The sequence below is a fragment of the Coenobita brevimanus genome, chromosome 87, assembly GCF_032717465.1.
Source record: "Coenobita brevimanus isolate Jiangsu-jjx chromosome 87, ASM3271746v2, whole genome shotgun sequence".
NCBI classification, from domain to species: domain Eukaryota; kingdom Metazoa; phylum Arthropoda; class Malacostraca; order Decapoda; family Coenobitidae; genus Coenobita; species Coenobita brevimanus.
The window spans coordinates 11311468-11331846 of NC_137040.1; the positions used below are offsets into that span (position 1 = coordinate 11311468).

The window sequence follows — 20379 nt, forward strand, 5'->3', positions numbered from 1 at the left end:
GCTTATGTTGTATGGTCCACAGGCAGATGAGTGCTTGAGGTTGTTAATGATGTGCTTCGTCTGGTTGTAAATGAAAGGTGCATAGTCTGGGTCTGTGGGGAACTGTCTCTTACGTCGGATGATAAGTCGGTCTTCGAGATGGGGATTTAGATGGCTGACTTGTGAAAAGTGATTGATGAGAGTGTTTGCTTGTTGTTTCTTTGAGGGTATGGTGTCTGTTGTTGTGATGGCAGCGTGTGATTGTGTGGTGTTGCTAATGGAAAGTGTGATGTTGTTTAGTATTTTGTAGAGTTTGCTGATGTTTGTTTTGTGGGCAAGTGTTTGGAGGTAATTTTTCCAGTTTAGTGTTTGCTGTTCTGATATTTTATTGTTCATTTGAGTGTTGAGCTCTTGTATTTGTTGTACGGTGTCTTGTGTATGGGGTGCTGGGGAGTGTCGCAGTGTCAAGTTGTCTGATGAGGCCTTGAATTTCTGGTGTGAAGTTGGGGTTGTCTCTCTTTCTGTTGCCTCTAGGGATGTGTCTTTTGTCTGCGTTTTGTATAATTGTATTGAAAGTGTGCACAGCGGTGTTGATGCTTGTGATGGGTGCACTGTTTAGCGTTTCGAAATGTTGTTCTGTTTCAAAGGCCTCCCAGTTGGCTCTCTTATAATTAGTGTATGTGTGTTTGTGGCCAGCTGGGGTGATTCTGGTTTTGGTAGTGATGATGATTGAGAGGTGATCAGAACCTAGGGTTTTGACCACTCTCCATGATGTAGTGAAAGCGAGGTTTGGGGAGCAGAAGGTGATGTCTGGAGATGATGGGAGGAAGAGGGCTTGGTGTGGGATATGGGTATGTTGGTCTAGACTGTTCAGTATGAAAAGATGATCTGTCTGGGATTGTAGTACCAGCCCTCTGTCTGTGTCAGGGTTGTTGACATGCCAGGCCGATGAATTGGCGTTGAAATCACCACCCAGGATGATGTTGGGTATGTTAGTGATGTGGTGTATTTGTAGAGAGTAATTGTGTGGTACTGTGGGGGACGATTGGGGGGGAATGTATGTGTTAGCGATTGTTATGTGTGATTTGTTACCAGTGCGTATTTTAATTGATTGTATTTCTGTTGTGGTGTCATGTGGGGGGAGAAGTGACTTTGTGTGTGCACTGGTATCTGCAAAGTTGATGGATTTGTGTACTAGGATGATGAGTCCACCGCCACTGCCGTCGGCCCGGTCTTGTCGAATGGTGGTGAAGTTATGATATGTCGGTGTTTTCTGTGCTCTGTGTAGTTTTGTCTCTTGCAAGATGGCAATGTGTATGTTCTGTTGTTTGATGAATTGTGTAAGTTAAAGTTCTTGTTTTTTGGTGTTTATGCCATCTATGTTTAACTGAAGGATGTTTATGTTGTGTGTGTGATGTGTGTTGGCTGCTGCAGCATGGGGGGGAGGTGGTGTGGGTGGAGGGGAAGGGGTAGGAGGAGGTTGTGATGGAGGTTAGGGTTGAGGTGGATTAGGATGGGTTGGAATGGGAGGAGTTGAGGGACTGGATGATGTGGGAAGGATTGGTGGGTTTGGCTGTGGAGGTGTGAAGGAAGTAGGAGTAGGATCGGTAGGGGGGTTGGTGGGTGGGGGGAAGGAGCATAAGGAGCAGGTCCAGGTGTTTGTGTAATGTTTTCTGGATGCAAGTGTTGTGCAGGTGTAATGGGTCCAGTTCTTGCAGGAATTGCACTGAACTGAACCCTTTGTCTGTCGGCTCGACGTGATAGGTTTTGAGCATTTTTTTTTTTTTTTTTTTTTTATGTGTCCGACTCTGGGCAAAGGCTCAGGGCCTATTTCTTGGGGGCAGTTGCCTATCCCAAGGCCCAGTAGTCCTCCTACACCTCCACATGTCACCACTTCGGCGCTAACACCCACCGTCCATATTGAATACATGCTAGGGCTGTCTCATACAGGACTGGTGTATTGGTATTAGCGGGGGTATTTTTACGACATGTCGGCGGGTCATCTGGTAGATCAGGAAAGTCTGCTTTTAGGAAATTCAAATCCTTAAACTGTTCCCTGCCCCAGCCGGGATTCGATCCTGGGTCCATTAGGACCGCAAGCCGCCTCTCTACCGATTCAGCCACCGCCTATGTTGGACATATGTATTTGTTGGTGGGTCCTGGATTGCTCTCAATGTCCCCGGCTAGAAGTCGTCGAGAAATGACTGCCGGGGAGTCATTTCTCGGTGCAGAAAAAACGGTGTTATTGTGTGCGTTGTGTTGGGAGATGTGATACTTGCCCAGGCGACCGAAGCCACTCCCAGGTACTCGAGCCCCGTGAGGGGCCGGGGGGGTTTGCGGTGGTTTGGCCCCCATTCTGTCCTCCTCTTCTCTTCGACAGCCTCTGGGGGGTAGACCCACGACGAAGACGCCATCGCTCCAGGTCCGCTTGCATGATGTTGATGGGTCTGCTCAGGCTGACAGACCGGGTTTAGTCAGCAACAACAAAACCAATCCCCTTACTGTGATCTTATGGTCAAAACATAAGGGTGCCATGGTCACGACCGAAAGATGGCAAGGTGAGGACCAAAGGATGCCCCGCAGGAATCATTCTTGTCACATGAAAATAAATGGTACAAAAAACTGGAAAAAATATATAAACGTTGCGACGAAAAAATCTAACCAATCCCAATACTATATAACCAAATTGCAGGGGTACCCGGCGTTGCCCGGCCAAAAAGGCGAACACTCTAATCCTATTTGTTCTAATTCAGTCTTTCTTTCAACTCCACAAGACCATGTACACCCACCAAAAAAATTACCGTTACCTCTGGCTGCGATGAACTCTGAAATGATTCGTAAAAGTGAACTGTTTAGTGGGTAATTATTGTGCTCCAATCGGATTGAGCCGGTGACGGTTTATATCCAAGGGGTGGTTGGGGTTTATTGCTCACGTAATGCCATTCAGGGATGAGTGAGGTTGGTCACTCTCATCTTAAATGTCAGGACCAACTGCCTAGCCCCGGGCTCCTACGCTCCTCATGGGGCAACGTAGGATTGGATGATAGATGGATGGATGGAAACTGTGTTCATTTGGTACTGGTAGCAGTTCAGAGCCCTTGGTCCTTTTGTCATATTGTATCACACCACAAGGGTAACGAATATTTTTTTTTTGTGGGCGTACCTCTTATGCTTCTGAACAGGGATTATAAGAGGTCCAGGAACTTTCTATTTTAGCTTTCACAGACTAACGTACAGCATTTGTGCGCACTTGTTTACTATTACCGGTAACCTCAAATGACCTCGAGGGTCAACCTCACATAGCCTATGTCCAAACTGGAGGTTATTTGAGTCTCCATGCCAAAAATTCGTCTGCTGGGTCCTGTTGTTCAAGCGTGTAGTACTGGTGACCTCAAATGACCTCCGACCGGTGACTTCAAATGACCTCAGAGGTCACCCTCACATAGCCTATGTCCGAACTGGAGGTCATGTGAGTCTTCATGCCAAAAATTGGGCTGCTGGGGTACCCGGCGTTTGCCCGGGCCAAAAAGACGAACATTCCTCCGGTGACCTCAAATGACCCAGATCTGAATCTTAGTCCTTCTAAAACCATCCTTGGGTCACGTAGATTCAGAATATATATGGAGTCACTGGCCCTTGGTTTGGGCGTGACTGAAGGACAAACAAACAAACAGCACGGCTCTTTTATATATGTAGATGAAAAAACCAAGACTTCGTCTAAAAACGCCGACCATTACATCAATGGCTCCTCTTTTACTTTATGAGCTTATGGATTTTTGAAGTGCTTTACCTTACCTAGGAGACCATGTTGATATGTTGAAAGATCTTCTTCTTCTTTTATTTTTTTTTTACTATTTCTTTGATTTACCTTACTTTCCCCACTCCCTACAAAATAACCTATCTGACAGGTGATGTACTATCAGCAGCAGAAGTTCTGTCACCTACCGTGCTTTTCTCTCATGGATTTTGAAAATTAGTCTGGTGAATCGGAAGTATCTGACGCTGAAAAAAAAAAAAAAAAAAAAAAAAAAAAAAATTTTGCCAAATGAAGCAATCAGTGTCGGTGCTGCGGATCCATTGAAGCCATCAAACATGATTATAGGAGCAGAGGGAGGGGGGGGGACAGATTTTTTGTTGGCAATTGTACGACGCCATGTTCTTGTGGAAAGCTGAGTAGTGCGATCTGTATTAGCAAATAACGCCCAAACCTCTTTAGGTTCGGTTAGACCAATTATGCTTAGGTTTTTAAAACTACTTTACCCTAACCTATAAACCTAACCTAATCCGTACAGTTTGACCGCCTGACAGAGATCGCAGCATTTCCCTACGCGCACGAAAATGGCATCCTACATCCCGACCAAAATACCGCCTCCTCATAAACACCTAATGCGGCGAGGCAAAAGTAAAACCATGTAAAATATAAATACCTTTACGCACATCAGTAAGGCATCCTTAGTGATGTACGAGAAAAAAAAAAAAAAAAAACGTTAAGTTATTAACACGGTGAAAAAAAAAGTGAACACCCTGCTGACTGCAACTGCTGTGTGAAACTGGAAATTGAACGCGCCAGCCAGTTTGTCTGTAGGGCCACTTACTCTCATCCACCATACAAGACTCGTGGATGGTCGACGTGAAATTCACGAATTAGCATTTATTTACTATTTAACAGAGGTCATCCTTTTATCAATGGGAAGAAAATTACCATAGTCAATTAAGGTGACTATTAGGTGTGAACCTATGAACAAGTTGGTTGGTGTGGAGTGTGAGAGAATACAATGTTTTAGTTTTATTATACAGTATAAAGTATTAAAGAATAGGAAGCAACATACTATATGCCTAAAACCATGAGAGAGAGAGAGAGAAAGAGAGAGAGAGAGAGAGAGATTCTTACCGGTACCTAGTCATTTTACCTGGTGGAACCTCAGCAACAATCACACGGGAAAAACCAACAAAACAAAGTATTACCATCACTACCGGTGATAATACACCTCCAGCTTTCTACCTGGCCTAGCCTGTGTGGTGTAGGCGTGGATGTAGGCTACTTACCCGCGTGTGAGTATGATGGTGGCTATAGCAGCGGCCACCACTAGCATCACCCCCACTGTGCCCAGCAACAGGTTCCGCCATATTCGTGGTCGCGTTGACGCCACCAGCTCCTGCGGAAGTCAACAATGGTTTAATTAACAAGCGTACTTCAATGGTCCGCTATTATTACTAAAATATTCATGATTAACTCTGTAACCGTTACGATACTTTACCATTAACCATCTGATTCTTAACATTTTTCACTATTAACTCTCTGATTGCGAGGATTCGCCACCATGAACTCACACACTGCCAGGAATTTCACTTTTAATTCTCTAACTCTGGGACACCCAACTAGCGGTAGGCTACCTTTGGGTTTTACCAGTGGTACAGAGTATATGACAAATATCCATTTGTATCCTCCGGCAATTAAAGAGAATAACCAATGTATTAAACTGCACACGCCACATGTTTGTGCTGTAGTTCCTATTATACTGTACATGGATTGCTATACAGTACAAATATACACTCACCCAGATTGTGTAAGATTACTCGTTCGCTTACCTTTACTTGGTAAGTTTCCTGCCTACTTAAAATTAAGTAAAGTCATCTCTTAGAACTAACTTAATCACGTTGATATAATATATATGACAATTGGGTAAACGCGCATGTAAGTAACGTAACTACAAGTGTAGTCACTCAGTGGTATACAGCTGTGTACCAAAAATATCATATAGAATGTGATATGAAAAAGGTTGAAAACGCTATACGAATTTTTTCTTCAGTTAACTATCTGACTTTGCACTAGGCTTTTGTCAGCTGCACATAATCGTTTGGTGCTGACCTCAAATGACCTATGTGTCCATGTTAATAACAAATGGGTTTATTCCTCCGTCTATACCATTCTTCAATCAGTCCAATAATTCTGTAACAAATTCGAAGTCACAAACTGACAAACAAGAGCAATCTGAGATTGCATACTTATGCCAAGGTGGAATGTGTGGTAGATCTTATGAAGATGTCATCTTGTAATTTTTGTGCAAGCATTGTAGGCATTATTTATCGAGAGAAAAGAAAAATGTTGAAATTGCCACTATCCTGCAATGGTAGAGAATCCTTTAAAAGATTCCTGGATCCGAATGATGATTCGGATTACCACCAAAATCTGACAGATTGTTCCTTAGGCCATACCCTAACCCCCCTAAAAGTTTTCAGAAAATTCGGTTCATACCTTTTCGAGTAATCCTGCTAACAAACAAACAACAAACTAACTAACGCCGGCAAAAACATAGCCTCCCTGGCGGAGGTAATTATAAACGCATCGTCAAAAACACTTACCGGTATAGATCAGTAATTGGGCAATTTTCTCGTTGGTTTAGCACATTTCGTAACAACACCTACTCAGCGATTTATTGGATAACAAATATTATTATCCTTGATCATTAAGGTGTTATAAGCAAATTAAATTGATTAAAGTTCTACTAAATCTCTAAATGCAATGAGAATACGGTCAGAGAGAGAGAGAGAGAGAGAGAGAGAGAGAGAGAGAGAGTGTGTGTGTGTGTGTGTGTGTGTGTGTGTGTGTGTGTAAGTGTCAGTTTGCTAGATTTTGCTCTCTTGCTCGACCCATCCCAGAACTCCAAATATACACGAGGTCATACATAATATTTGGTCAATGCCAAACCGTCCACTGTATACACTCTGGGAAACAGGCGATGATTCAACAACAACGTGCTTCCGGATGGGACCAAATACGTGATTTCATTAATAATATGATGATTTTTATTACAGTATTCTCAGTTTTCATTAATGCTCTTATATTATTAATTCTAACCACCATAGCTGAACCTACCCCAAGATCTTATATTCTGCAGAAGTGGATCGCGAAATAAACATTTTTCGAAAGGGCTAGAGTTTATGATACCTGACAATGTAGAGAAATTTTCAAAAGGTGCATTGGTAGGCTCGGTCATCACTTTCTTTCAGTTCACAGAAATATTAATAAAAGATTCGGTCTTATAAGATTACACATTTTGTGTGAAGATGGCTGTTATCGGCCACAACGGTCACTACAGTACAGTTCCACAGGGTAATATCATGTTGATTTTAACTTCACCACTCACAGATCATCATCATCATCATCCTCTCTCTCTCTCTCTCTCTCTCACACACACACACACACACACACACACACACACACACACACACACACATGCATGCACGAAAGTACGTACACACATGCATGCATACATGCATAAAAGTACGTACACACACACACACACACACACACACACACACACACACACACACACACACACGACAGTGCAAACTCCGGGACACCACAAACACAGATAACAGGCACAGATAAAGAGGCTCTGGTAGACTCAGAATCATCAGCTTCATCATTTGGGGTTTTACGTCTGCTTTCCATGCGGCATCGGTCAGACGGGCTCACCTGATAACAATACCAATTGCTCAGTTCTGTGTCAGCTCTCTATTGTCTCTGTACACATATACAGATATACACAAGCACAAACTCCTGCACACCCAACAACAAAGCATCTACAAACTTTAAAACGAACGCACGCACACAACACACAAATAAAGCACTGTAAAAATACCAACACAGAGACACAGACAAATACACCGAGTCATGATGTCATACATCTTGGTGACTGTGCTTCCCCAGTAATTCGGCGCGCGCAGACACACACACACACACACACACAGACACACACACACACACACACACACACACACACACACACACACATTCTCGCACAGAATTAGAAATGTATTTAAATCACTAAAATCTGCTGCTCCCGGAACTGATGATATATCACCTACAGTTTTAAAATAAACTTCCTCTTTATTATCATTTCCCTTGTTGCATATATTTAATCTATCCCTTAAAACAGGAGTCTTCCCAGAAAAATTGAAGAAAGCTAAGGTAATTCCCCTACATAATCTGAAGAACATATATTAACAATTATCGATCTATCTCCATTCCACCAGCATTTAGTATAATATTAGAAAAAAAAAAACTATTGCACAACGTTTATTAAATTATCCAGAAAACAATAATCTATTATCTAACTGTCAACATGTTTTTCGAGCTAGTCCTTCCACTGAGTCAGCAATACTTCAATTTGTTTCAAGTGTTTACAAACTGTTAGACGAAAAATTTTATGTTGCTGATTTATTTATTGATTTATCTACGGCTTTTGCTTCATTAAATTATAGCATACTTCTTAATAAATTAGAAAATACTGGTATGAGAGGTATGCCATTACATCCATTCAAAAGTTACCTTAGTAACAAAACACAAGCAGTTTACTGTAAGCCTATTTATATAGGTGTTCCATAAGGAACTGTTTTAGGACCAATTTTGTTTCTCATCTGTATTAATATAATTAATGCAAGTTTTGAATTCAAGTTTACAATATATGCAGATGATACAACTCTTCTTCTAGCTGATAAAAATATCCACTCTTTATATTTTACATTATGTTCTGAATTATGTTCATTAAATCACTGGATTAAATCAAATAAACTAAAACTTAATGTTACTAAGACCCATTATATATTTTTTTCAAAACAGATCTGTTAAACAGTATATGCCTCCACTGATGTTACAGGGTGATAAAACAGGGCGTGCTGAATGCACAAAGTTTCTTCGTGTATATGTTGATGAATATTTACATTGGAATAATCATATAAATGAAGTTTGTTTGAAGTTATCTAGGGTATGTGATATATTGTACAGAGTACGTAATCATCTTGCAGCTGATGCCATGATGAGTATATATTACACTTTATGTTATCCGTATGTCAGTTACTGCATATCTATATGGGCGTGTACCTGGCCATCTTTTCTTGGATCAAAAGAGAATTTTTAAATGTATATTTTTCATTGGGAATTTGATTCTACTGCAGATTTATTTATAACTCATAATTTGTTAAGAATTCAGTTTATTTATAAGTATTTTTTGTTAGAGTGTTTTAAATATTTAGGGTCACATGTTGCTGTGGATGGAAGAATAGATGCAGAAGTAAAGTTTAGAATGAATGAAGTAGGAAAGGTGCTGGGAGGAATGAAAAAGGTGTTTAGATGTCGTTCGCTTAGAATGGATGTAAAGAGAAGGCTGTATGAGGGTGTTGTGGTCCCGACTGCGTTATAAGGGGCTGAAACATGGAATATAGGTGTAGTAGAGAGGAAAACTTTGAATGTAATGGAGATGAGGTGTCTGAGGAGTATGTGTGGAGTGACGCGTATGGATCGAGTGCGAAATGATGAAGTGCGAAGAACTGGAGTTGTTCGGGAGATGGCTGATAGAGTTGAACAGAGGGTGTTGCGATGGTTTGGGCATATGGAGAGAATGGATAATGACCGATTGGTGAAAAAGATAACTTGATCTGATGTGAGAGGTGTGAGGCTGAGAGGGAGACCACGAATAGGATGGATGGAAATTGTGTAGAGAGCGCTGGTTGTGAGAGGGATGTCTGTTAAGCAATGAAGAGTGGCTGTGCGTGACAGAAATAAATGGAGAGAACTTGTGAATGAATAAATGATGACGCAGCCCTGAGGGGATATTCTCCCGCATTTGGTCTGATCAGCTATTGTCAGGTCAGGTGCGGGTAAGGAGATGGGTCTACAGTATTATGATGTGGCAGGGGTAAACCAGCTCTGCGTCGGGCCCTGCTGCGGATGTCGCTAATTGCACTGCACAGTTGACCCTTGTGCGGTGTGGTGCGGTGAGGATCCGTCCCTTCTCCCCTTTGGAGCTAAGATGCGAATGAATGTGTTTGAATGGATGAGTAAATGGGGAGTGTGTCGTCCTGTCTCGGCTACCTCCCTTTCCTTGGGGGAAGCAGCCTTGGTATATAGATAGATAGATTTTTTGTTATTGTTAATACAGTATTCAGAACCATTAGGACTCCTGATACTCAAATATTTAAATTTATTGACAGCCAATACAGCAATTGAGGAAATAATTTAAATCTACAGTGTCCAAGGTTCCACACAACTCTTTTAAAGAATAGCATTATATGTAATGGTCCTCTTAAGCACTACCAGTAAATATTAAGATCTTGTTTCTTACTAATAATATATCTATGTTTAAGAAGATGGTTATACTTTATTTAAGTATTTTACAGAATTTATAAATCTTTGCCTTTCATTTCTACAGTTGATCTCAAGTAAATTGAATTTAATGTATCACTGTTGAAATTAAAGTGCAATTATTGTAAATTAGGATACTTAGGTTGCCTGTACTACATATTATATATGTATGTATAAATCTGTCTGTCAGGGAGCTTTTGCTCGACAGACTGTGCCTGTACTTTATGTTAACATTAACTTTGGTTTGTAGATTTCGGTGATGGCAATAAAATTACTTTACTTTACACACACACACACACACACACACACACACACACACACACTCTCTCTCTCTCTCTCTCTCTCTCTCTCTCTCTCTCTCTTACAGTCACAAAGAAACCACTGATTTGCACTATCACCCGTAGTCATTCTTCACGGCCAGAAAATTAATGAGATCGCCTTATTAAGTACGCATAACACTACGCAAGTTACATCAGCTCCTCTCAGATCAAATAAGAACTTGAGAAATTCATGCATACACACAAGAAATCAAACTGCCTCATTATCATTATACTCATCGCCATCATCATCGTCATCGTCACCCTCACCGTCACCACCATCACAATCCCTCGGTCTATATTCACCTATAAGATGTGGGGACAACTATATCAACTACAGGAACACCAGGCACCGAACTAAAGGCCAAAAATAAACCATCGATCTTACCAAGTTTCACATCAATCCTTCTCTAATGTTGGCGTCTACGGTGAAAGTCTCATCACACAGCTCTACACATTAATTAGCTGACAAAAAAAGAAAGTTTGGCCATTTGAAAAAAAAAAAATCGATATATAGACATTAAAAATAAAAACATCGTCATTATAAGACAGTCAATCCCATTTTCTCCTCTTCTAAGTAAAGAAGACCTAGGCTAGGCTACCTCAGTCTAGGACACTTAGGCTAGATGGCCAGCCGACTCCCCTTGGTGCAATTACATGATCCAAAGCCTCCGGTCGCCAAAAGGGAATCGAAGCTGCACGTAAGGCCATCACTCCGACTGGGAAGTTCTAACTACTTGACCACTACTCCACCTGGCACTACTCCCATCGTAAGATAGGGGACGAAAAAGAAATCCACGATTCAGTAGGAATGTAAATCTAAATGTGGTTCTCAGGCGCTGATCTTGCATCAATGTTTGTCTTAGAGGTAAAAGGTAAAAACATGCGGCCACATTCTCAAAAATAATTCCTTTCACAAACTATTACTTCTTTCCGAAGGAATTATCTTTCCATTCGGAAAACTTAAAGATTTCTTTGAAAGGAAAGGAATAACTTTCAGGCTAGTAGCCCTGTTGTGCAAAAAAAGAAAAAGAAAAAGAATAAGAAAAAAAAGCATGCTGATATTTGGTAAGGAGGAACGTTGGATTTGTAAATACATTTGCAAACTCATTTCGGGCAAATTAATTTAATGTGTCCCACTCTGGGCAGGGGCTTCACGGCATATCCCCAGGGCCCAATAGTCCTCCTACATCTCCACACGTCGCCACTTCGGGGCTAACACCCACCGTCCATATTGAATACATGCTAAGGCTGTCTCATACAGGACTGGTGCACTGGTATTAGAGGGGGTATTTTTACGACATGTCGGCGGGTCTTCTGGTAGATCGGTATAGTCTACTTTTTATGAATTAAAATCCATAAACTGTTCCCTGCTCCAGCGGGGATTTGAACCGGGGGCCGCTAGGACAGCAGGCCACCTCTCTACCGTTTGAGCCACCGCCTTCCCTAAAATATGGTTACTGAATTAAAAAAAAAAAAAAAAAAAAAAAAAAAAAAAAAAAAAAAAAAAAAGATCCTTGTGTGACCCTGGCTTTAGTGTAGGAAGGAAGGAAGGAATAATGAACTAGTACCAAGCCATAAACTGGCTATATGGCACTAAGGCTGGCGTTGAAGTGGTTTTGGCGTTGAATCGGCTTGGCAATGACACGGGTTGACGATGAAGTGGCTTGACTGATCAGCTGGTTGAAAGGTTTGATCCAGGAAGGGAGGAAGGGTCGACGTCAGTGGGAGGTCCTTAAAATTTTCAAGTCATGAAGCCAAGTGTCAAACCTGATACGAGTGAAAATAAAGGCTGGATGAAGTACGGAAATATCATGAAGTGAGGTACCATAGAAGTGAAGAAGAGGACAGCAGAGAAAGGTTGCAGACAAAAAGGCCTTTTTAGCGCCTCTTATGACAATCAAGGATACTGGGGAAGTGTTCTTCCCCCCTCCCCAGGAGGGATGACTTTAGCGTAACAGATCTGGTAGTCCAGATCATATAAATCAGATGCATATCGAAGGTATTGTGTGCATTAACCATGTGGGAGTACGTCGTCTGGCTACACATCTCAACCGACATGGGTAACACTTTTAAAGAAACAAAGATAAGCCTTAAATATCTGTATATCGGTGTATATTGTGTCTTTAAAATTATACAATAACTCCCTTCAGTGTATTTAATACACAGAAGGAAAAGAACCACGACATAATGCACAAAAATTGCGAAGGAATTTTTGAAGAGATGGGTCAAATAATTTCTTTCAATTCTAATAATTTCTGTTGCTCGAAGGAAAGATATAAGTCCACGAAAGGAAAGATTTTTTTTTTAAAGAATATCAATTTCGCTAAGGACTTCCTTCCTTGGCCTCCACAAGGGATGCCAGTTGTTCAGAAGTTCATCCAGTGCTCCACATCTACTTCTCGCTTTCCTCTGCTGACTGGTGTCCGTGAGAAAGGCTTGGTATATTTCTCTGCACACAGGTGATTCTTTTCAATTTGATGCATCAGGGAAAACAGTGACGTACACACTTTAAAGCAGTAAAATACTGTAGAGGCAGTGGAAGGGCAACTGACCTTTTGTCTCTAACCATACACCACAGCTTGAAAAACTCAGCTCCCTCACAGATCCTATAACAAGTGACTTCCGTGCTGGACAGTGTACTCGTATGGTACAGCCAAGGGCAAAAGTTTGTCTGTTCTACCACTGGGCATACCGTACTTCGTATTTACGGCATGTCCATCATTTTCTTTCCTGATGCATCACACCTTGGGAAGAAAAATAAACCGTTTCCCTCAGCTGAGGATATTAGCTAGTAGAAGTAAAATGCAGGAAGATGTGAAATACTACGCGAGAATGATATCCTCAACTGTGTATACACGTGCAGTATATACGATCACACAGGCTCTGCAAATTTTAGGGGTTCACATATTTTCGTGATAATTATTTTCAAACGCATAAAACTAAACATAAAAGTACACCTTCACTGGGATTACACCTAATCTTAACATTTTGATATCAGTTTCTCTACTGACTCGTGTACCTAGTACAATATGTTGACACTGACTTTGCGATCGTTGTTGTTGTTGTTTTGTGTGTGTGTGTGTGTGTGTGTGTGTGTGTGTGTGTGTGTGTGTGTGTGTGTGTGTGTGTGTGTGTGTGTGTGTGTGTGTGTGTGTGTTCGTCCAGCAGCTGTTCTGAAAAGGTAAAGTCAAATACTAGGAGTATGGAGTGTGAGTGAGCCAGCAGAAACATCGCTGGTGTGTGGGAGTGACGTCGCCAGGCTGATGTGTGACCAAGTGCGCCAGTACTATATCCACCACACTAAATCCTTCCCCTTTATTTACCGCACGAGAATCAGTTACATTTTGGTCTTTAAGCACATCAAAACAATATTCACATCACATGCATTTTTCCCATAATTCCTATCTCGTCATATGAATTAATCATAAGCTTTTTCTTTTTCCTTCGTTCTTTTTCTATTTCTCTTCTTTATATATATATATATATATATATATATATATATATATATATATATATATATATATATATATATATATATATTCCACATGAAAAAATACATCTCTGCTTACTTTTGCAACTCAGAATCATTTACATCTTGTCCATTTTTCTACTTACACCACGACAATAATCGTGAACATCTTGCCCTTACTCATAACGTAACAAGAAACATAATGATACATCTTTTTTATCTGCGTCATAGCTAACCTCAGTCGTAACGTAAAACAAATAGTCAGCACAGGAGTTATGAAGATCTCTGCCTTTGATGAAGCAGACTTGAATGATGTTATTAATAGTCTTGGGGGTGTTTGGTGACTCTGAGCGATGTCCAGTCATAGGTTTGTGTGTCTGGTGATTCTTAGTGATGTTTAGTCATTGATTTGAGTGTGTATAGTGATTCTGAGTATTGTTTATCCAAAGATTTGAATGTGTCTGGTGATTCTTAGTGATATTTACCTATAGGTTTGCGTGTGGTGATTTTGAACGATGTTTAGTCACAGGTTTGTGAGTGTCTGGTTGTTTATCCATATGATTGTGCACAATTATATGGGTGTGCTGGTGATTCTGAGTGACTGATGTCAAATTATTGTAACATTACGAATGATACAGAATGTAACCCATATTTAGACCAAATAAAACTGGACTTACAGTTCCATAGATTATTTCATGGCTCTTCGTCTCGTATTTCAAAATGTGGACACACAATGGAATTTCATACATGACTTTTGTTCATTATCCATTGCAACAGCAATACAATACTAAATTTTTACATTGCAACAGTAATTTAATGTAAAACAGGTGTAAGTTATGAAAGTACGACACACATCTTGGTTATTCAGATTAAGTGCTTTCACACTAACCAAAACTGCAAAACTTAAATTATGGAAACAGGACACAGATTTAATTATTCAGTACTTTCAAACCGCGTAATATTGTGGACTTCGAACCCAAAGCGTACAGTACGCAGGGTAGACACATTATGAACTCCAGCACGTGCGTCCCCTCTCAAATTCTCTTCACTACCACCACATCTTATTTACATTCTCTCCACATTTACACAATTTTCAGTTGATGGTGGAGGTTTTGTTGTCACAGGGAGAAAGACTATATTCTTTCCACTTAAACTTGACTTAAAGCTGCCACCTCTCCTTTAAATACTGAATTGTAACAACAAACAGCCACTTTAGAAGATGGCAACTGTCACGAAGTGCTATGGAGCCAGTGAGTTAGGTGAAATAACCTGCAAAACGGCGAAAACCCTACATCAAGGTATGATAAAAGAACTATATCTGCAGTAACCTCTGGTTAAGACGGCATATTATAAATTTCAGTCTAGCTACGGCTAAATTATTCATTGATGAACCCTTTCACAGCCCTGACGTCTATCATTTTCTGAATCTCTAAATGATTTCACTCTGTTTGGGAGACTTAGTAGTGACGCAGCTACTGAAGACAACCCATCCGGTTAAAGAATTCTCAAAGTTACAGAGAAATTTTCTGGATGTAGCAAAAATACAACGGAAAGGGGAGTCACCTTTGTGACGGGGTTAAGTGTGTAAGCAAAGCATCCAAGAGTGGAGAGGTTAGTGGGCTTAGGATCAATGCCCATCGACTGCACGAAACTCATTAAGGCACACAAGCAGCTTTTCCTGTCTTAATCTTTCCTTAGAATAAAACCCGCAGTAGTCGCAGTTGCACTCAGGGCCCTAACTGTACTGCTGGATGAAGAGACAAAAGGAGAAAACAAACTTTATCCAAGAGTCTGACCAGTCCGAAAATCGAACATGGGTCCACGTTACAAGCTGCACTACCGGCTCCCCCAACCAACCCACCGTGTTAGGGTACAATATAAACGCAAACAACAGACTGGAAACTTGTGGTGAAAGTTGTGACAGAGGGAAGGCAGAGGCGGGCTGGCTTAGGTTTCATCCAGGAACATATAAAACAAAATACAAAAAAAGTGGCCCATATATAAAGCTGCTCTTACACTCCACTGGGTGATTTCTGGTGTGTTGCGAGGACGGCTTAGTCAGCTGATCTACTCTGCATCCATGATTCATTCCTCACCTCCACTACCACATCCACGCCCGTTACAGCAGATGTGAGCCTTCCCCGCAACAGGTGAGTTTCTAGTGCAGCGCTATTTACGGACTACCTTGTATATTTTGCCGTGTACAACTTCCTTCAGTACTGTGATTTCTCTCTCTCTCTCTCTCTCTCTCTCTCTCCCCACAATATCGACTTTCTTCAACACTGCGGCCTCATAGTGAAGGAGTGAGTCTCCATCAATGCATTTAGTATGACTATGGCTGCGTATTTTTTGGTTAATTTTTGGTATATCCATTCCATTTTAATAAACCTAAAGCCGGCTTACCACGGTGATAAGGTTATACCGTGAAACACACACACACACACACACACACACACACACACACACAGGAAACAGAAACATGTTAATTCACAGTGTGTAAAGTTCACCGAAATGCCACTCATCAGAGCTTTGTGATTTTGCAGGTAACGTTGCTGGTAAAAAAAAAAAAAAAAAAAAAAAAAAAAAAAAAGCCGTGGGCACTGAGAATGTGTTAAATGGCGGCAAACAAATGGGACATAATCACAGGAGCCACGCCCAAGGGTTTATCTTTGGCCGAAATGCCACTGATCATTTGTCAGTAAAACTGTCTGGCGGTAGCGAAATAAACTGCGTAAAAGATGAATTAGTTAAGGTGCTCAACTATCTATCTTCTGTATCTATCTATCAATCTATTTACCTATACATACATACATACGTACATACATACTCCAACTCCGTACCTTCTTTACTCCTGCACAGTTGTTGACTTTATAGTTTTTTTTTTTTTTTTTTTTTCGCCCCTGTGTACAGTACAACTCTCATGTGTGGGGAGGCTCCCCACATACACCTCTTCTCAATAGGGTGGAGTCAAAGGCTTTCCATCTCATTAACTCTCCTCCCCTTACTGGTTCTTTCCAACCTCTGTCTCTTTACCGCACTGTAGCATCTTTATCTCTTTTCTACCTCTACATCAATGGTCACTGCTCCTCTGAACTCTCTGCTTGCATCCCTCCACCACTACGACGGGCGCGTAGCACCCGTCTAGCAACAAACTCTCATCCCTTTTCTGTCCAACTCTCGAATGATAGAGTTAACCGTTACTCCCCGCCTTTCATGTATGCAACAGGTCAATTCTGGAACTGTCTCCCTCTGTCTGTATTTCCTCCTTGCTATGATCTCCAGTCTTTCAGACGCAGTGTATCCAGGCATCTCGAAATGAATGGATCTTGAATTTGGTTCCTGTTGTGTTGCATTTATTTTTTCTTGGGGAGAACGGCTTGCGGGCTTCTGGCCTTTGGTTCCTTCTTTCTTGCATTAAAAAAAATACATACATACATACATACAACACACATACAGTACATAAGACAAAAACAAAGAAGTATCTGATATTTCACTGTAAAGTTCAGCGAAATGCCACTAATCACTACGGGTTTGTGAGGTAGTCATTAAAGTAGTCTGGCTGCAGCATGAACAATAGTACGTAAGACGTTACTACGGTGAGGGGATCAGAATGCCAAAAAGGAAGAGGAGGAGGAAGAGGAGGAGGAGGAGGAGGAGGAGGAGGAAAGGCACTTTACAGGAAGATAACGAAAGATATTCCACAGTCTAAAGTTCTGCGAAAATGACACTGATCATTGTGGCTCTGTGTAGGCCGTCGTCACTGTGATCGACTGCACAAACACCTGGTTCGGCCGGGGGTTGTATTTTCACTGGGATAAAAATCATCGTAGCATCTCTTCCTCAGCGATTTATTTTGCATACTACAAATTCACATCCTCCCATATGCTAGTAATCTCTTCTCAATATCAACATGGCAGAAGTAACATATCAGAGGATATTGAAATGTGCAGAATAAGTCACTAAGGAAAAGGCATTACGAAATCTCCAGACTGGTGAAAGCTTAGGCTGGTAATGATGTAGGACTGGCTGTCGGAAGGTAAAAGTGCGCAGAAGTGTATATTTTAGCAGTTTTTATATCATGGTCGAAAATGTCAGTCACCAGCTAGGGTCAGTGTATCTCTGTACAGCCAACAGAAACATTATTAGCCATATGTTCGATAACAATGTGGGGTAGCTATAAGTAATGAGATATTTAGTTTGATGCAGTGTTACTGTGGTTTATCAAATATGTATGTTTATCTGCCAGACGCCTTTATCGCGGAACGGGTGTTCGCGAACAAACTGTCTCCATGATGCCCCCATCTTTCATCATCAGGCTGTCGTCTCTCCATCCCACACCACTCTCTTAAATACGTCTCCAATTCGTCCCTCCACCACACTGCCATCTGCCATGTGGTACCCTCCCCTCGTCAGTACCTCATTCTCCTCTTGCTCCGCATGGCCAAATCACGTATTCTTTCTTACACTTTTCAGGGACATCCACGTTAATATTAAAGAGTCCGGCGCTTCCTTCTTTGCTATGTATGTCATTTTCTTCACATAACTCCATCCACACCTCTTAGATTGCTCATTTCCACTCCTTCCCTTTGCTCTTGATATTTGTTCTTCCAGCAGAGTCCAAGCTGCACGTCAGTAATGTAGGGACTACATTACTGTCATGCAACGACTTCTTTACTTCCATGCTAAAGAAAAAATACTGTATGGATATTAAAAAGGTCATACAGTGCAACATTTCAAAGCTACTCGTTCTGTTTCACGAATGTTAAAAGCTGCGGGTAAGGATTTTTTTTTTTTTTTTTTTTTTTAACTCGTCGTGACAACAGCAACCTTTTTTCTCTGAGTACTCTTGCACTTCCTGGTGCCCCAGTTGGGTACACACATCGAACTCAAGGCCGTGTTATTTAAGCAGATATCGCCAAGGGGAAGGCAAACCCTAAACTTTTGCGTGTCACTTATGAACACTGCACTGGGGACAAAGCGTATCTACTCCTACCTCTCTGCTGGATGTGCTCTTTTCTGTAGGGCCTCTAATGGCTTCAACGGCTCGATTTATTACGGACAGAAACTGGAGATTAGCTTATCCCTTTGCGCTCTAAGTTTTGCCAATAAGACCAGGATCGTGATTCAGAAATTAACTTATCGGTGGAATAATTTTCCTCTCAGAATTAAGATTTGTTTTTACAGGAAGAACAAGAAACCTGGAAATATTCTGCACTCTCCTTTCCTTATCCGTCGTGCAAAAGCAAATCATAGTTAAGACGGAATACTGATCATAAGTTTACTGTAAATCTATGACCAGGATAGTATTTTCATGAATTTAGGAAAATCTCAAGCATCACTTTCTTACTAGTTATATTCTGCATGCAGTCGCCTCTAACCCCTTCAATAACAGGACATTTTTGACAGTATATTAATGTTAGCATCAGTCGATTATATTCACCTTAGGGGAGGCCTGTAATAGTGAAGGAGCTAATACCTTACATTACATTATTAACAGCGTACTTTTTCCACATCTTCCAATTTTTTACACCCCTCACAACCCAGAACCTTCCACTACCATCTGACCTACACTTCGTCTCACATCCTCTCATCCTACACCCTCACTTTCATAAAATTATTGCACTCCCATCCCACACCACCATATCGCACACTCTCACCGTCACATCACTCCCTTCCCCACACCATTATACCACACACTCCATCCCTTCGCATCACCACCCCCTCCCACACCATATATCACACACTTCTTTCCAGTTCTTCACTCCCTTTCATATTCCATCATTCCATAAAACTTCTCCCTCTCCTCTTAACTCCCATCCACACCATATCTCACAACCTTCCTTTTCACTTCACCCCGTTCTCGCATCACCTTCTCTCACACTTCCTTCCTTCACAGTACTATAGCTATACATTTTTTACATACAACACTCAGTTCATATCACCTTCACACCCACACCGACACTTTCCTCAAACACAACACACCTACATCATGTTTGTCTGTCATCTCCCCTAATAACACACCCTCACACCACACACCGTCCATCTCAACACCTCGAATTAGACAGATTATCATACGACACAGCACATTCACAAACCAAATCACACACCCTCATATCCCTTACTACCCACACGAACACTACACACTTTTACAACTTCATACCTGCTCACCCTGCACCACACACACACACACACACACACACACACACACACACACACACACACACACACACACACACACACACACACACTTTAAACAAGCCAACTTCATTTTAGCACCACAAGGTAAACAGGGTAAACATACCAAGTCATCTACTTTCTATCGCTTATTGTACTGAAACCAGGAACTCTTTTATATATGACTAGTACAATTTTTACTTTTATCATATCCACTTTTTTTTCCCATGATTATTGCAGATTTGTGACAGAGGTTAATGTAATCTAATGTTTCTGATAAAAATGAGTGG

General features: G+C 41.2%; 1 protein-coding gene across 1 annotated transcript in view; it reads right to left on the reverse strand.

The window, feature by feature from the left end:
• Window positions 1-20379, reverse strand: part of LOC145411048 (venom dipeptidyl peptidase 4-like) — a 291505-nt gene that overhangs the window by 183139 nt on the left and 87987 nt on the right. Inside the window, exon 2 of the mRNA XM_080281110.1 lies at window positions 5026-5135. Coding sequence (XP_080137236.1) covers window positions 5026-5135 — 110 coding nt within the window. The remainder of the gene's footprint in view (window positions 1-5025; window positions 5136-20379) is intronic.